The 15,177-nt window shown below is 43.0% G+C and overlaps 2 protein-coding genes and 1 pseudogene across 5 annotated transcripts in view; 1 reads left to right on the top strand and 2 right to left on the bottom strand.

The window, feature by feature from the left end:
• LOC145861376 (receptor-type tyrosine-protein phosphatase-like N) overlaps nt 1-2,004 on the top strand; it is a 40,283-nt gene extending 38,279 nt beyond the window's left edge. For both annotated transcript variants that reach the window (XM_082963660.1, XM_082963661.1), the window contains 3 exons: nt 748-812; nt 917-990; nt 1,168-2,004. In XM_082963660.1, the coding sequence (XP_082819786.1) occupies nt 748-812; nt 917-990; nt 1,168-1,239 (211 nt within the window). In that variant the 3' untranslated portion in view covers nt 1,240-2,004. The remainder of the gene's footprint in view (nt 1-747; nt 813-916; nt 991-1,167) is intronic.
• Nucleotides 2,005-3,948: 1,944 nt separating this feature from the next.
• On the bottom strand, nt 3,949-7,514 carry LOC145861377 (tubulin alpha chain). Of its 2 annotated transcripts, XM_082963662.1 has the most exons (5): nt 7,386-7,507; nt 6,630-7,184; nt 5,496-5,718; nt 5,220-5,368; nt 3,949-5,109 (listed from the first exon to the last, which is right to left on the bottom strand). In XM_082963662.1, the coding sequence occupies exons 2-5, from the start codon at nt 6,714-6,716 to the stop codon at nt 4,132-4,134; spliced, it is 1,437 nt and encodes a 478-aa protein (XP_082819788.1). In that variant the 5' UTR covers nt 6,717-7,184; nt 7,386-7,507; the 3' UTR covers nt 3,949-4,131. The 2 variants fall into 2 exon arrangements, with proteins under 2 accessions (XP_082819788.1, XP_082819789.1); XM_082963663.1 differs by lacking the exon at nt 6,630-7,184 and having other exon boundaries at nt 7,386-7,514.
• A 2,049-nt stretch (nt 7,515-9,563) lies between these two features.
• Nucleotides 9,564-11,921, bottom strand: LOC145861326 (tubulin alpha chain, testis-specific-like; annotated as a pseudogene). The gene is made up of 4 exons (XR_014381057.1): nt 11,900-11,921; nt 10,864-11,111; nt 10,623-10,771; nt 9,564-10,524 (listed from the first exon to the last, which is right to left on the bottom strand). The product of XR_014381057.1 is annotated as a tubulin alpha chain, testis-specific-like (transcript).
• Nucleotides 11,922-15,177: the final 3,256 nt, after the last annotated feature.

The raw sequence follows: 15,177 nt of genomic DNA, 5'->3' as shown, positions 1-15,177 counted from the left end.
TGAACAACCGCAATGGTATTTGCTAGCTGGGATCCTTGGGATGTCCCTATCCCGTTGAAGTGTAAAACGGTTAAAGATCCTGCAAAGCACAGGCACAACTTCGATATAAAGTTGCCTGGATGTCACATGTTCTACTTATATCAATACACGCGCAACAACCTAAGAATTACAACACTTATATTCGATCAAATGAACCATTACATTTTTTGTTGACCAGATCCGACATTCATTGACCACCATACAAAAACTCCTTGCTTGGTGAGCGGAAAAAAAAAGAAAAAACGCCACCTGCTGGGGAAGATTTTAGGCCGAGTTCTCCCTCTCACTTCGCCGCTTCCTCTCTGAATGCACTCCATTATCTATGGTGGTGTTATGACTAAATCATGCATGCAATATAGATTGACATTTATTGTCCAACAAGCGAGAAATCTTAGCACAGCTTGCACATTACATACACAAAACACAGCAGGAAACAAACAACCAGAGGAGGCTGGTGGGAGGAGCTGTAGGAGGACGGGCTCATTGTAATGGCTAGAATGGAATCAATGGAACGGTACCAAACACATGGAAACAACGTGTTTGACTCTGTTCCATTGATTCCATTCCAGCCATTACAATGAGCCCGTCCTCCTATAGCTCCTCCCACCAGCCTCCTCAGCAAACAACAGTTGTAAGTTGATATGTTTATTATTCAGTCAGTGGTTTGGTCTTTTATTAATGTTAAGATGTTCATGTTTTCCTACACAGTGATGGTACAGGCCGGACTGGCACCTATATCCTGATTGACATGGTTCTGAACCGCATGGCCAAGGGTAAGCATATTACACTGTCCATTTCCGTGTATGTATGTGTATGATTTTGGTATAGGAGTGTTTTCTGCATGCATTTTTGGCTTAAAGTTGAATTTTTATTTCAGGAGTGAAGGAGATTGACATTGCTGCTACCCTGGAACACGTCCGTGACCAGAGACCAGGGATGGTGCGCACCAAGGTACTGTCATAAACACAACCTTGTGTATGTATAGTATATCATCTATGGTGGATAAATTCCCAAACATGACATGCATTGTGTCATCAGACCATAATGCACATCCACAATTGAAGGTTGGACTATAACCTATATATTCACTGTTCAATTTAAATCACATAATGATAATTTTCCCTACAGGAGCAGTTTGAGTTTGCCCTGACCGCTGTGGCGGAGGAGGTGAATGCCATCCTAAAAGCCCTGCCCCAGTGAAACCAACTCGATTCAGACCTGCCTACATGCCTGTACCACAGACCCCCCCACTCAATGATCCTTCCCTTGCGCCATGGAATTATATCTTCAATCATCAACTGTGTCTTACCTCACCTTTTCTCTACAATATGGTGTAGAATGACCAAGCTGTTCTTTGTGCTTTCTCTCCTGTTTGAATGATGCCTTCGATTTCTTGCTATTCTCTTTGGTGGTGGTGGGGATGAGGAAGAGGGTGTTTCTGTCATCTTCTATACATGTCCTCTGACGAGTCCCCTTGTCAACGGTTTCCAGGTTATTGGGGTGAGCTGAGATGGCTTATTGTTCTCTCTCTCAAAGGTCGATAAAAATCATAATATTTTAATGTTTTACATCAAAGAACTATGTCCTTTTCAGAGAGTGTCATCACAAATGTTTCAGCTGTGGTTGGTGATTGAGGATGGATGTGAGTCAAGAAGGGTTGCCTGCTGTCACTCTCCGATTCTCCCTGCTCCTCAGAGTGTATCTGTTTACAATTTACCCAAATCTCAAACCCTGCTGATTCACATTCCATGTTCTCGTGTTTTACTAACCCTTTGGGTAAAATGACTAACCATTACTTCCCTCTTCTCTTCCTGTGCCATATAGATTGTTGTAAATGATTTGTTCAATTGTTGTTGTTTACCTCAAGCAAACCAGAAAAAATAAACAAAAAATGTTAAAATATGAAAAATGCCTATTTTGTAACTTTGTGTGGTAACTAATAAACGTTGATTTGTGTGTTGCAAATGCTTAATAGACTGAGTGCTGTTTTCTCAAAAAAAAATTCAATGTTTACTTATTTATTGTGCAGAATTGAATTTTTGGGTAATTTGGATATTCAAGTCCTACCAATCACAATCGTTCATGGGGTCAAATTGGTTTTCAAACATGCACGTGTCCTATTTGCCACGCAAACTGTCTGACTTCTCCTATCACGAGGGTGGCACCTGCCAACGAGAGCTAGTGTGAGGTAAGGTTTCATCCCAATATGCTGACAAAGTCATCCAATCCAAGTGTTATGAACATTAATAACGTTACAGTAATATAAATGTGCTTTCAACCACGAAGTCCTTTGATTCAATTGAAAATAAACGTTTTGGCCAGCCATGAAGGCATATCGCGCGCCATGGAGGCCACACCTCTGCTGTTAGCTAGAAGAGCTAGCTAACTTCAGGCATAGCATCCCCTTCATACAAAAAGAATTAGCGAAAATGTGTACTTTTAAGATTGTCTCCTGACGAATTTCATGGTAGTCGTATTGTCCTTTGGTGAAAAAAAACCAATTCAACTCAAATGTATTTTATTGTCCAGTCTAGTTTACGTTCGACTATAATCTGATAGCAAGAGGTGGGGAAACGGTTTTGAGCGGTCATCCAACTCGTAATTCCAAATCGGGCATTTTCTTGAACTCCGTCGTAAAGATCACCGACGTCATGATTTGAACTCGTTTTGTCCCCAGTTCCCAATGCCGCGTTCAAAACAACTGGGAACTCTGGGAAAAATACGAGGTCAAATCATGACGTCAGTTATATTTAGGTCGATAAAGTCGGAGCTCCAGAAAGACTACCCAACTTCGATTTTCCCCAGTCGGAGCTCGTTTTTTTCCCCCCTAGTTCCCAGTTGTTTTGAACGCCCTGAAGTCAGATGTCAGAGAGTTCCCAGTTGGTCCCAGTTGGGAGTTCCCAGTTGTTTTTGAACGGCACCAGTTGTCACGAAAGCACTATTAGAAAATGTGTATGTCATAAGGTAGATAATCACAGAATCCGCGAAAACAATGGGTTATTGTTTTCTCTGATATATGCCTATACTTTAAGTCCTCTTATTGATAGTGGGTTTGGTAGACAGCAATATTTTGACTTTGAGGGTCTAACAAAGTGGGATTTAACAAGAGGATGCAGGATAACCATCACTTCAATCAACCATAGAAGGGAAAGGCTGTTTACAGTTAGGCCCTAATGCATGTTTAATCACTTCATTGCTAGCAAGGCAGTGAAGAGCTCAGTAAGAGGATTGGGTTGTTTTTCAAAGTGGAGATTGTTTACCAATGAAAGTGAATTCCATAAATGTCAAGCATACAGTATTATAACTTGAGTGCATTTTGATGTACAGGAGCTGTACTATAGCATGCAGTAGCATAAGGTTGTATGGTCAGAAAACATCTGGGGAGAGCGAGAGGGTTAGTGTTTGATAAAATCTGGTTTAGTAAACCTCTCTAAATGTCTGACTTGTAAGTTTTGCAGCTCCGTATAGCTTGGCCTACCACCTACTTTAGAAACTACTCACTTTAAAATGTCCTACAGTTGTATGCTGAATCTTTTTCTCAGCTTGGCACATCACCTCACGCCTCGATCACACCGACAGCGTCATTATATTTTTTGGTACACCAGAAGTACATTCATTTCCAATGGAACGCTGCATTTGCCTTGCAGCATTGCGTTGCAGAGGCAGTTGCAGTGCATTCTGTGTGGTGCATAAGTTGGGTTTATTGAACATATGTTTCAAACTGTATACATAGACGGCTTGACAGAAATGGTAGCAGAAGGGGAATGTTGAACTTTTGTTCCACACATCCAGATGATGCTGCATATTATTTTGCGAAATTACGCTGTCGTTGTGATCAACACGTCAGAAAGATCTGCTACTTCATGTTGCCATACCAAGAGGTTTCATCCAATAAACACAAGACACTAATTTTATTTTCATATTTTATTCAAACTGGCTGATGTGAGGCAGGAAGGTTCTTCTTGTAGCTGGGTGGAATGTGCTTACTCTATGGAATGATTTCCAATATTAGTCTGTTACACCCTTTTTGTTGTTTTCTTACTACTTGCACACTATATTAATGGAACATCAGCAGATCAGGGGTTACACCCTTTAGTACTCCTCTCCTTCTTCATCCTCTTCTCCGATGCTGTCAGTACCCACCTCTTCATAGTCCTTCTCCAGGGCTGCCATGTCCTCTCTGGCCTCTGAGAACTCTCCCTCCTCCATGCCCTCTCCCACATACCAGTGCACAAAAGCTCTCTTTGCGTACATCAGATCAAACTTGTGGTCAAGCCTGGCCCAGGCCTCAGCGATGGCGGTGGTGTTGCTCAGCATGCACACAGCTCTCTGGACCTTGGCCAGATCTCCTCCAGGGACCACTGTGGGTGGCTGGTAGTTGATACCGACCTTGAAGCCAGTGGGACACCAGTCCACAAACTGGATGGTGCGCTTGGTCTTGATTGTGGCGATGGCAGAGTTGACATCTTTGGGCACAACGTCACCACGGTAGAGCAGGCAGCAGGCCATGTACTTGCCGTGACGTGGGTCACATTTCACCATCTGATTGGCTGGCTCAAAGCAGGCGTTGGTGATGTCAGCAACAGACAGCTGCTCATGGTAGGCCTTCTCAGCAGAGATGACTGGAGCATAGGTGGCCAGAGGGAAGTGGATACGGGGGTAAGGCACCAAGTTGGTCTGGAACTCTGTCAGGTCCACATTGAGTGCTCCATCGAAACGCAGGGAGGCGGTGATGGAGGAGACGATCTGACCAATCAGCCTGTTGAGGTTGGTGTAGGTGGGGCGCTCAATGTCCAGGTTCCTGCGGCAGATATCATAGATGGCCTCATTGTCCACCATGAAGGCACAGTCCGAGTGCTCCAGGGTGGTGTGGGTGGTCAGGATGGAGTTGTAAGGCTCCACCACAGCAGTAGAAACTTGGGGAGCAGGGTAAACAGCAAATTCAAGCTTGGACTTCTTCCCATAGTCGACGGAGAGACGTTCCATCAACAGGGAGGTGAACCCAGAACCGGTGCCGCCTCCAAAGCTGTGGAAGATCAAGAAGCCCTGGAGACCAGTGCACTGGTCAGCCTGAAAGAAACAAAGGGAAGAAAATTAAGAAATGTACCCTTCATTCAAATGTATACCTTTTGGTTTTAGTACAAGGTCAACACAAGGCCTAGCTTTGAAATGGATCTTACCAGTTTGCGAGTCCTATCGAGTACCAGGTCAATGATCTCCTTGCCAATGGTGTAGTGACCACGGGCATAGTTGTTGGCAGCGTCCTCCTTGCCTGTGATCAGCTGCTCAGGGTGGAACAGCTGGCGGTAGGTACCTGTGCGTACTTCATCTGTGGAACGACAGGATGAAAGCCAGTTAGAATTAAAGTATAAATACTGGCTGAAAAAATACAAAACAATTACTAAAAATATTACTAGGCATGTTTTACATTTTGTGATTGAGGATAGGTGCATTACCGATGACGGTTGGCTCCAGGTCTACAAAGACTGCACGAGGAACATGTTTACCAGCCCCAGTCTCACTGAAGAAGGTGTTGAAGGAGTCATCTCCCCCTCCGATTGTCTTATCACTGGGCATCTGTCCATCAGGCTGGATCCCATGCTCTAGGCAGTACAATTCCCAGCATGCATTGCCCATCTGGGCTCCGGCCTGACCGACATGCATAGAAATACACTCACGCTGCAGAGAAACAGAGATGTCAACTTATGGCCTTCATGAAGCTCAAGGTCAAGAAAACGTCATCCCTCAACTGATGAATTTTCATGGATATCCTATCTGTTAGTGTTATTCAATCAAACACAAAAGACAAATGTTGACACTACAATTCATGAATGGCTCTAGGCACAGGCCAAACTGTTTTTGGCCAAGAAACCGCTTACACCTCCACAAACTCTGAAGAGCTCTGTTGGATGAATAAGAGCAAGTGTTATTCATGGACTGGCTGTGGAAGAAAATCTGAAAATGATACATACAATTAAATCAGCCCTGTCATCTGTGAATCCTATTCATGATGAAGGTAGGACCTTCTATTTCTGGTCCTTTCCTTTGTTTTCCGTTTTAGATTTCTGGCTGCAGACTGGTCACATGCATATAGCCCACAGTTTCCAATGATACTCTCTCACTGTCCCAGTTTAGATATCTGAATCGATCATAGGCCAGGGATTCAATGTCATTGCTGCTTGGCAACAAGCACCATCCTTACCAACTGCAAATCAGTAGTCCTATTGTTAGGATACAAATTATTATAAATCAATAGTGAAAGTTGGCATTTTACTGTGTCTAACACCTGTGCCATCTTTAAATCTTATATTAGCCCAACGACAGCTGGTTAAAGGGTGGGGTTGCTCCTCTGTAGGCTGTGAAGCTTTGAGCAGCTGAATGCTGAGTCATATGCGGGTTATTACTGCAGCCCCACAGAGACTGAGCTGTGTGAACCCCAATTATTGGTACTGTGATTGTCTTCCCAAAAAAAAACATTTATTTACAGGAAGATTGACCAGGATGATTGCAATTGGTTCCATTCATTATAATTGGGGAATCCTGTTTTCTGCTAACAATGCCTGTAGTACTGCGGTCGGTCTTGAACTAACCCTGTCTTCAATGAGAGGGGGCAGTCGTTCTCCAATGAAACCAGCAGTGCAGTTATGAACTCCCAGTGCTACAGGGGGAAAATCCATAGCCCGGCAGGCCACTCCCCACTCTGCCCTCAGTGCCAAAGCGCGCTGCTTTGTGTAACGCACAGACAGGATATCTGATTGTGTCCTCTAGAACATACTCAAACCTCTTTTTTCTTCATAACTGCTCAACCCAGATACAAATATCCCCTCCCCTGTTATTACTCGAGAAGGAAAGTACAAAAAAATGGCATTTAGCCAAAACAAATGGTCACGTAAACAATTTTGTAAATAGCCCTCCATCCAAACAAATGGAATAATTGTTCTTGAAAATTCATTTCTACATCAAATTGAGGCAAGTGCTTCTGACTGTAGTGTGCTTTCCTCCCGCTGGTGGAGGAAATTGTGCCAGTTCTCTGGCGTCAGCCCCACATGCTCTGAGTCCCCTTCGTCACAGTGCTGAGTCCGTCTCCTCCACTGCACCCAAACCCACAGCCTATCCAACAACGGCAGCGTGGCTTTTAATGCTATCTATAAGATAAAAAAAACCTGTAACATTAGCCAATGATAGTGTATAGTTATCAAACACTAACAAACTAGAAATAAATATACCCCTATATATTTGACCGAAAATGTACAAATGTTCAATCCAAGGACATTTTTACTTCTCTCACTGTTTGTCTAAAATGTAGTTATTTTTTTTCAGAATCAACTGCAGTACTCAGCACTCACCATTTTGACAGATTTCTTTCCTTCGGCCGACGTTGAGGATTCGGAGAATGAAGGCTGTAATGGGGGAGGGGGCCAAGGTGGGGTTTTTATACTGTCTGGTGGGGGGGGGATGCAGGAAGCTGTATTATTTTCTCTTGGCGGGAGCGACTGTTTGCACAAAAAAAGGGGCGGCCCCTCTGCAAGCTGCTAATCTTTCTCAGGGACAGAGTCAGAGCTGTAGTTCTGCTTTCAAAGCACAGTCCACACTTCACACACAGACTCTATAACCCAAAGGAATGCTCCTCGGGCAAAAAAAGGTTGACAAGCAGATGTTACATAGTGGGATGACTAATATCTTTCATAATCACTATCACTAAAATAATATTTAATGTAGAGAACAGGGAATGGAAGTTGGCTCTACTGGAAGGGAAAGAAACTACTCAAAACACAGGGGAGGGGCTTGCAACTTTGCATATAATACCTGCTACTGGGAACAAAAGAGCTGAGAAGTAGCCTAAACCGAAAGTAATCTTTTTAAAGTAAGAAATATTTGTCACAATCCTAAATGTATTTTTTCATTCATGCTCAAGGGGCATTTTAAAGTTATATTGGTAACACTTAAGAATCGATGTGTAGGCCTATATCATTAATTTAAATGATAGTAAATATTGGAGATGGCATCTTTTTAAGTACCCTGTTAACCTAGTTTTGTAGAGAACACAATTGTATACAATTGTAGGTCAGATTTACAAAGACTGAACTGCTGTGGAATTAGCTATTTGTTTTTTGCCCCAACTAAACATTTGGAAGACGAGCCTAGTTACATTTCAACTCAATCACATACACTGATTGTACAAAACATTAGGAACACCTTCCTAATATTGTGTTGCACCCCATTTTGCCTCATAACAGCCTCAATTCGTCAGGGCATGGACTCTACAAGGTGTCAAGTGTTCCACAGGGATGCTGGCCCATGTTGACTCCAATGCTTCCCACAGTTGTGTCAAGTTGGCTGAATATCCTTTGGGTGGTGGACCATTCTTGATACACGTGGGAAACTGTTGAGTGTGAAAAACCCAGCAGATTTGCAGTTCTTGACACACACAAACGTGTACACCTGGCACCTACTACTATACCCCGCTCAAAGGCACTTAAATATTTTGTCTTGCCCATTCACCCTCTAAATGACACATACACAATCCATGTTTCAATTGTCTCAAGGTTTAAAAATCCTTCTTTAGCCTGTCTCCTGCCCTTCATCTACACTGATTTGAAGTGGATTTAACAGGTGACCCCAATAAGGGATCATAGCATTCACCTGGTCAGAGCAGGTGTTCCTAATGTTTTGTACACTGTGTATTTTACTAGATTTTGATCAAACTTTGTGATGTGAGGGGTAACTTTTTAATACATGTTGTGGGTGGATGAGGTGTTTCATTGAACTTTAAATACAGTGATAAGGGTTGTTGTTAGATGGAAAGGATTCAACTATTTTCAGTCAGTTTTAGGACTATGCAAGATCGAAAAATAAAATGTAAAATACCATTTGTAGCTTCCCTACCTAGTTTGCGAGAATTTATTGAATGACCGTTAATGTTGTTTTAGTAACTTGTTGAAGCCACTCTAGTGATGAATTTTGTAGCATAGGGCTGTGATGAATAGCTTCTGTTTGACTGATCGTCAGCCTCTGGATTTCCTCTTGTCTGTTCACATTATAAAACAAGTTATCTTGTGATGATCAGGCGATAGCCTAGTGTAAGAGTAGCTCTACTTTTTTAATACAAGTCGCATTCATATGGTGATGAGTGAATGGAGAACAATGCTGATTATCATTCACACTGTAAGACAATGGTGTTTTATTCAAGACATGGCTTGTGCAATTCAAAACATGCAAATTATGAAGAGGAGAGGGAGAGATGCGTTCATGAATGGATTGTTTCCACATTTGCAAACTATTGAGCGCTGTGTTGGTCACCAACAAAGTACGCTAGCTTTGTGCTATTGGAAAATACTATTCAGAGTAGAAACGGAGTCTCATGAAAATGCATGGTTTATTTGAATGTAAATTCATAATGTATTTGTAGTAGGGCTTGATGTATTCCTGAAATTAAATTACTTTACAGATAGGATGGTGTTCTTTACAGATGGGATGGTGTTCTTTGCAGATTGTTTTTTTTTCGGGCTTCACTACTCTACTTTTTAATATTCCTCTCCCTCCTCCACCTCATCCCCTACACTGTCAGTACCCACCTCTTCATAATCTTTCTCCAGGGCTGCCATGTCCTCTCTGGCCTCTGAGAACTCTCCCTCCTCCATGCCCTCTCCCACATACCAGTGCACAAAGGCTCTCTTGGCATTCATCAGGTCAAACTTGTGGTCAAGCCTGGCCCAGGCCTCAGCAATGGCGGTGGTGTTGCTCAGCATGCACACAGCTCTCTGGACCTTGGCCAGATCTCCTCCAGGGACCACTGTGGGTGGCTGGTAGTTGATACCGACCTTGAAGCCAGTGGGACACCAGTCCACAAACTGGATGGTGCGCTTGGTCTTGATTGTGGCGATGGCAGAGTTGACATCTTTGGGCACAACGTCACCACGGTAGAGCAGGCAGTAGGCCATGTACTTGCTGTGACGTGGGTCACATTTCACCATCTGATTGGCTGGCTCAAAGCAGGCGTTGGTGATCTCAGCCACTGATAGCATCTCGTGATAGGCCTTCTCAGCAGAGATGACTGGAGCATAGGTGGCCAGAGGGAAGTGGATAGGGCACCAAGTTGGTCTGGAACTCTGTCAGGTCCACATTGAGGGCCCCATCAAAGCGCAGGGAGGCGGTGATGGAGGAGACGATCTGACCAATCAGCCTGTTGAGGTTGGTGTAGGTGGGGCGCTCAATGTCCAGGTTCCTGCGGCAGATATCATAGATGGCCTCATTGTCCACCATGAAGGCACAGTCAGAGTGCTCCAGGGTGGTCAGGATGGAGTTGTAAGGCTCCACCACAGCAGTAGAAACTTGGGGAGCAGGGTAAACAGCAAATTCAAGCTTGGACTTCTTCCCATAGTCGACGGAGAGACGTTCCATCAACAGGGAGGTGAACCCAGAACCGGTGCCTCCTCCAAAGCTGTGGAAGATCAAGAAGCCCTGGAGCCCAGTGCCTTGGTCAGCCTGAAAGAACCACGGAGGAATGTGTCACAAACCATATATTTTTTTAATCAAAGATAGAAGGTACATCCACCTAGAAAGATGACTAGGTTGGGTCTTACCAGTTTGCGAGTCCTATCGAGTACCAGGTCGATGATCTCCTTGCCAATGGTGTAGTGACCACGGGCATAGTTGTTGGCAGCGTCCTCCTTGCCTGTGATCAGCTGCTCAGGGTGGAACAGCTGGCGTTAGGTACCTGTGCGTACCTCATCTATTGGGAGACAACAATACATTTATAAATCTACTATTGACGTATGCTTTTTGTCAAATTCCATCAGCTGTTAATAAAAGCCTCCTGTTTACCAATGACAGTTGGCTCCAGGTCTACAAAGACTGCACGGGGAACATGTTTGCCAGCCCCAGTCTCACTGAAGAAGGTGTTGAAGGAGTCATCTCCCCCTCACTTGGCATCTGTCCATCCAGCTGGATCCCATGCTCCAGGCAATAGAGCTCCCAGCATGCATTTCCAATTGAAGCCCCAGCTTGGCCAATGTGGACAGAGATGCATTCACCCTGGAGAGAGAGAAAAGAATCACTCAAGTCACATGCCACTTACAGAAGATGATTTTTTAAAACAAGTTGTGGTGGAAACAGCTGAACTATTGCTGCACTAATTTGAGGAAAACTAGTTTCTGTTTCTTGATTGAATTATTTCATATAAAGGTTGCTATGGCCTGGTGAGTTTTTTTTAATGATAAGTCTATAGTTAATTGCCTCACGATGACAAACGTAACATGAAAATATTACTAAAATCATAATCTTTTACAAAATTAATATTTGTCTTTTAAATATTTTAACTTTTTAAATTGCAAGCATACATTTGATTTTAGAAAACGCTCTCACCATGTTTCAGACTCTCGGACTCTCTTGATGCGGTTGCCTACTCAGGGAATCTTTTATATTGTCATGTAAAGGCTTATGGAGCAACTTTTTAACCGTGCTGGATTGCTAGGCAACAATGGTGTATTGTTGTAGTAGCTGGAGAACTCGGATAAGCTGATACCATCTTTTGATTCTTAACTGAAACAGGGACAAAGACAAATAATATGAATTGCTACCCAAAGTCTAGGATGGGTGAACAGTAACCTTGACCTGTCCAGTATTTGTGAAATAAGACCTATATTTATTACATTTACTTGCCTTGCCCCCCTCATATAGACGTTACATTTCACAAGTAAAATGTAACCTGTTAAGTTTACCTTAGAGGACACTGTACACATTTACTGCTCAAACTCTTTCCAACTAAAGAGGATCCATTTTGTAAAGGTCATGTTGTCCCATTGCCCTGAGGAAAGAAAATGGATACCTCCCCATGGTGACCTGAATAGGCTGTTGTTACAGGAGATCATTATGGTCACCATGGTAGTAGAGATTCATTTACAATGCAAATGTCCTCAGGTGAGCGGGCGCCTAGGGAAAACCTCAGTGTCTGTCTTCCGTAAAGCAGGTGTCATTTGAGAGCTCTGTCTATAGTCCTATTGTCTATAACAGAATGTGAACAGCTGGCTTCACACAAGTTGTTCTTTTTGAAACCAAGTGCTTTTGTTCTTAGTTTATCTGGTGTGTGTGTGGTCAGAAGTCTTCATTGTTTGCCAGGGAAGCAGTCTTTCCTTTCAAAGGATCGGCTAACTATATGTAATATTTATAAATATGCTTGTCTATTAAGAGCATATTATATATCAACTAAATTCTTTATTCTTGTCATCAATATTGTGTAGTTTTACAATTCATGCTGTCAAATTCACAGCTCTAAGGCATTACCGCAGCAGTATTTGTTTTACTTTTGAGTGTGGTGAAAATTATGGTTTTACCACTAAGGTTTTGTTAGCTGTTAAAACCTCTTCGCTATAGGGGGCAGTATTTTCACGTCCGGATGAAAAACGTACCCAAATTAAACGGCCTACTACTCGGGCCCAGAGTCAAATATTTGCATATTATTAACCTCTCTAGTGTATGTGGGACGAAATCGTCCCACCTACTCAACAGCCAGTGGAATCCCGTGGCGCGTTATTCAAATACCTTATAAATGCTATTACTTCAATTTCTCAAACATATGACTATTTTACACCATTTTAAAGACAAGACTCTCGTTAATCTAACCACTCTGTCCGATTTCAAAAAGGCTTTACAACGAAAGCAAAACATTAGATTATGTCAGCAGAGTACCCAGCCAGAAATAATCAGACACCCATTTTTCAAGCTAGCATATAATGTCACATAAACCCAAACCACAGCTAAATGCAGCACTAACCTTTGATCTTCATCAGATGACACTCCTAGGACATTATGTTATACAATACATGCATGTTTTGTTCAATCAAGTTCATATTTATATCAAAAACCAGCTTTTTACATTAGCATGTGACGTTCAGAACTAGCATACCCACCGCAAACTTCCGGTGAATTTACTAAATTACTCACGATAAACGTTCACAAAAAACATAACAATTATTTTAAGAATTATAGATACAGAACTCCTTTATGCAATCGCTATGTCCGATTTTAAAATAGCTTTTTGGCAAAAGCACATTTTGCAATATTCTGAGTAGATAGCCCGGCATCACAGGCTAGCTATTTTGACACCCACCAAGTTTGGCCCTCACCAAACTCCGATTTACTATTAGAAAAATGTGATTACCTTTGCTGTTCTTCGTCAGAATGCACTCCCAGGACTTCTGCTTCAATAACAAATGTTGGTTTGGTTCAAAATAATCCATAGTTATGTTCAAATATCCTCTGTTTTGTTCGTGCGTTCAAGACACTATCCGAAGGGTGACGAAGGGTGACGCGCCCGACGCGTTTCGTGACAAAACATTTCTATATATTCCATTACCGTACTTCGAAGCATGTCAACCGCTGTTTAAAATCAAATTTTATGCGATTTTTCTCGTAAAAAAATGATAATATTCCGACCGGGAAACCCTGTTTTCGTTCAAAGATGAAAAAATAAAAACATGGTGTCGCCTCGTGCACGCGCCCCAGTCTCATTGTTCTCTGATTGACTACTATCCAAATGCGCTACTGTTTTTCAGCCAGGGGCTCCAAAGGCATCTTTCAGCGTATTGCCGCCTTCTGAGAGCCTATGGGAGCCGTAGGAAGTGTCACGTTACAGCAGAGATCCTCAGTTTTCAATAAAGAGAGTGTAGAAGCCCAAGAAATGGTCAGAGGGCACTTCCTGTAAGGAATCTTCTCAGGTTTTTGCCTGCCATATGAGTTATGTTATACTCACAGACACCATTCAAACAGTTTTAGAAACTTTAGGGTGTTTTCTATCCAAAGCCAATAATTATATGCATATTCTAGTTTCTGGGCAGTAGTAATAACCAGATTAAATCGGGTACGTTTTTTATCCGGCCGTGCAAATACTGCCCCCTACCCTAGAGAGGTTAATAGATTTGGATAGAAAACACTCTGAAGTTTCTAAAACAGTTTGAATGATGTCTGTGAGTATAACAGAACTCATATGGCAGGCAAAAACCTAAGAAAAATCCAACGAGGAAGTGGGAAGTCTGAGACTTGTAGTCTTTCAGACCATTTTCTATTGAAACTACAGTGTCTGTGGGGTCAACTTGCACTTCCTAAGGCTTCCACTAGATGTCAACAGTCTTTACAAAGTTGTTTGAGTCTTCTATGGTGAATTTTGACCGAATAACAGCCGGTTCAAGCAGTGGACTGTCTGAGGTCATGTAGTTACTTCATGCGCATTCACGCATGGATAGCATTTATTTTTTTTCTTCTGTAATGAATGCGCTATTGTCCGGTTGGAATATTATCAAATCAAATCAAATTTATTTATATAGCCCTTCGTACATCAGCTGATATCTCAAAGTGCTGTACAGAAACCCAGCCTAAAACCCCAAACAGCAAGCAATGCATGTGAAAGAAGCACGGTGGCTAGGAAAAACTCCCTAGGAAAAACTCCCTAGAAAGGCCAAAAACCTAGGAAGAAACCTAGAGAGGAACCAGGCTATGAGGGGTGGCCAGTCCTCTTCTGGCTGTGCAGGGTGGATATTATAACAGAACATGGTCAAGATGTTAAAATGTTCATAAATGACCAGCATGGTCAAATAATAATCATAGTAGTTGTCGAGGGTGCAACAAGCACGTCCGGTGAACAGGTCAGGGTTCCATAGCCGCAGGCAGAACAGTTGAAACTGGAGCAGCAGCACGGCCAGGTGGACTGGGGACAGCAAGGAGTCATCATACCAGGTAGTCCTGAGGCATGGTCCTAGGGCTCAGGTCCTCCGAGAGAAAGACAGAAAGAGAGAATTAGAGAGAGCATATTTAAATTCACACAGGACACCAGATAAGACAAGAGAAATACTCCAGATGTAACAGACTGACCCTAGCCCCCCGACACATAAACTACTGCAGCATAAATACTGGAGGCTGAGACAGGAGGGATCAGAAGACACTGTGGCCCCATCCGATGATACCCCCGGAAAGGGCCAAACAGGCAGGATTTAACCCCACCCACTTTGCCAAAGCACAGCCCCCACACCACTAAAGGGATGTCTCCAACCACCAACTTACCGTCCTAAGACAAGGCCGAGTATAGCCCACAACGATCTCCGCCATGGCACAACCCAAGGGGGGGGCGCCAACCCAGACAGGAAG

This window comes from Salmo salar, chromosome 17, assembly GCF_965601325.2.
Source record: "Salmo salar chromosome 17, fSalSal1, whole genome shotgun sequence".
Taxonomy (NCBI): domain Eukaryota; kingdom Metazoa; phylum Chordata; class Actinopteri; order Salmoniformes; family Salmonidae; genus Salmo; species Salmo salar.
Note: the sequence above shows the minus strand (reverse complement) of the source record. Positions and strands in the feature narration are given on the sequence as shown.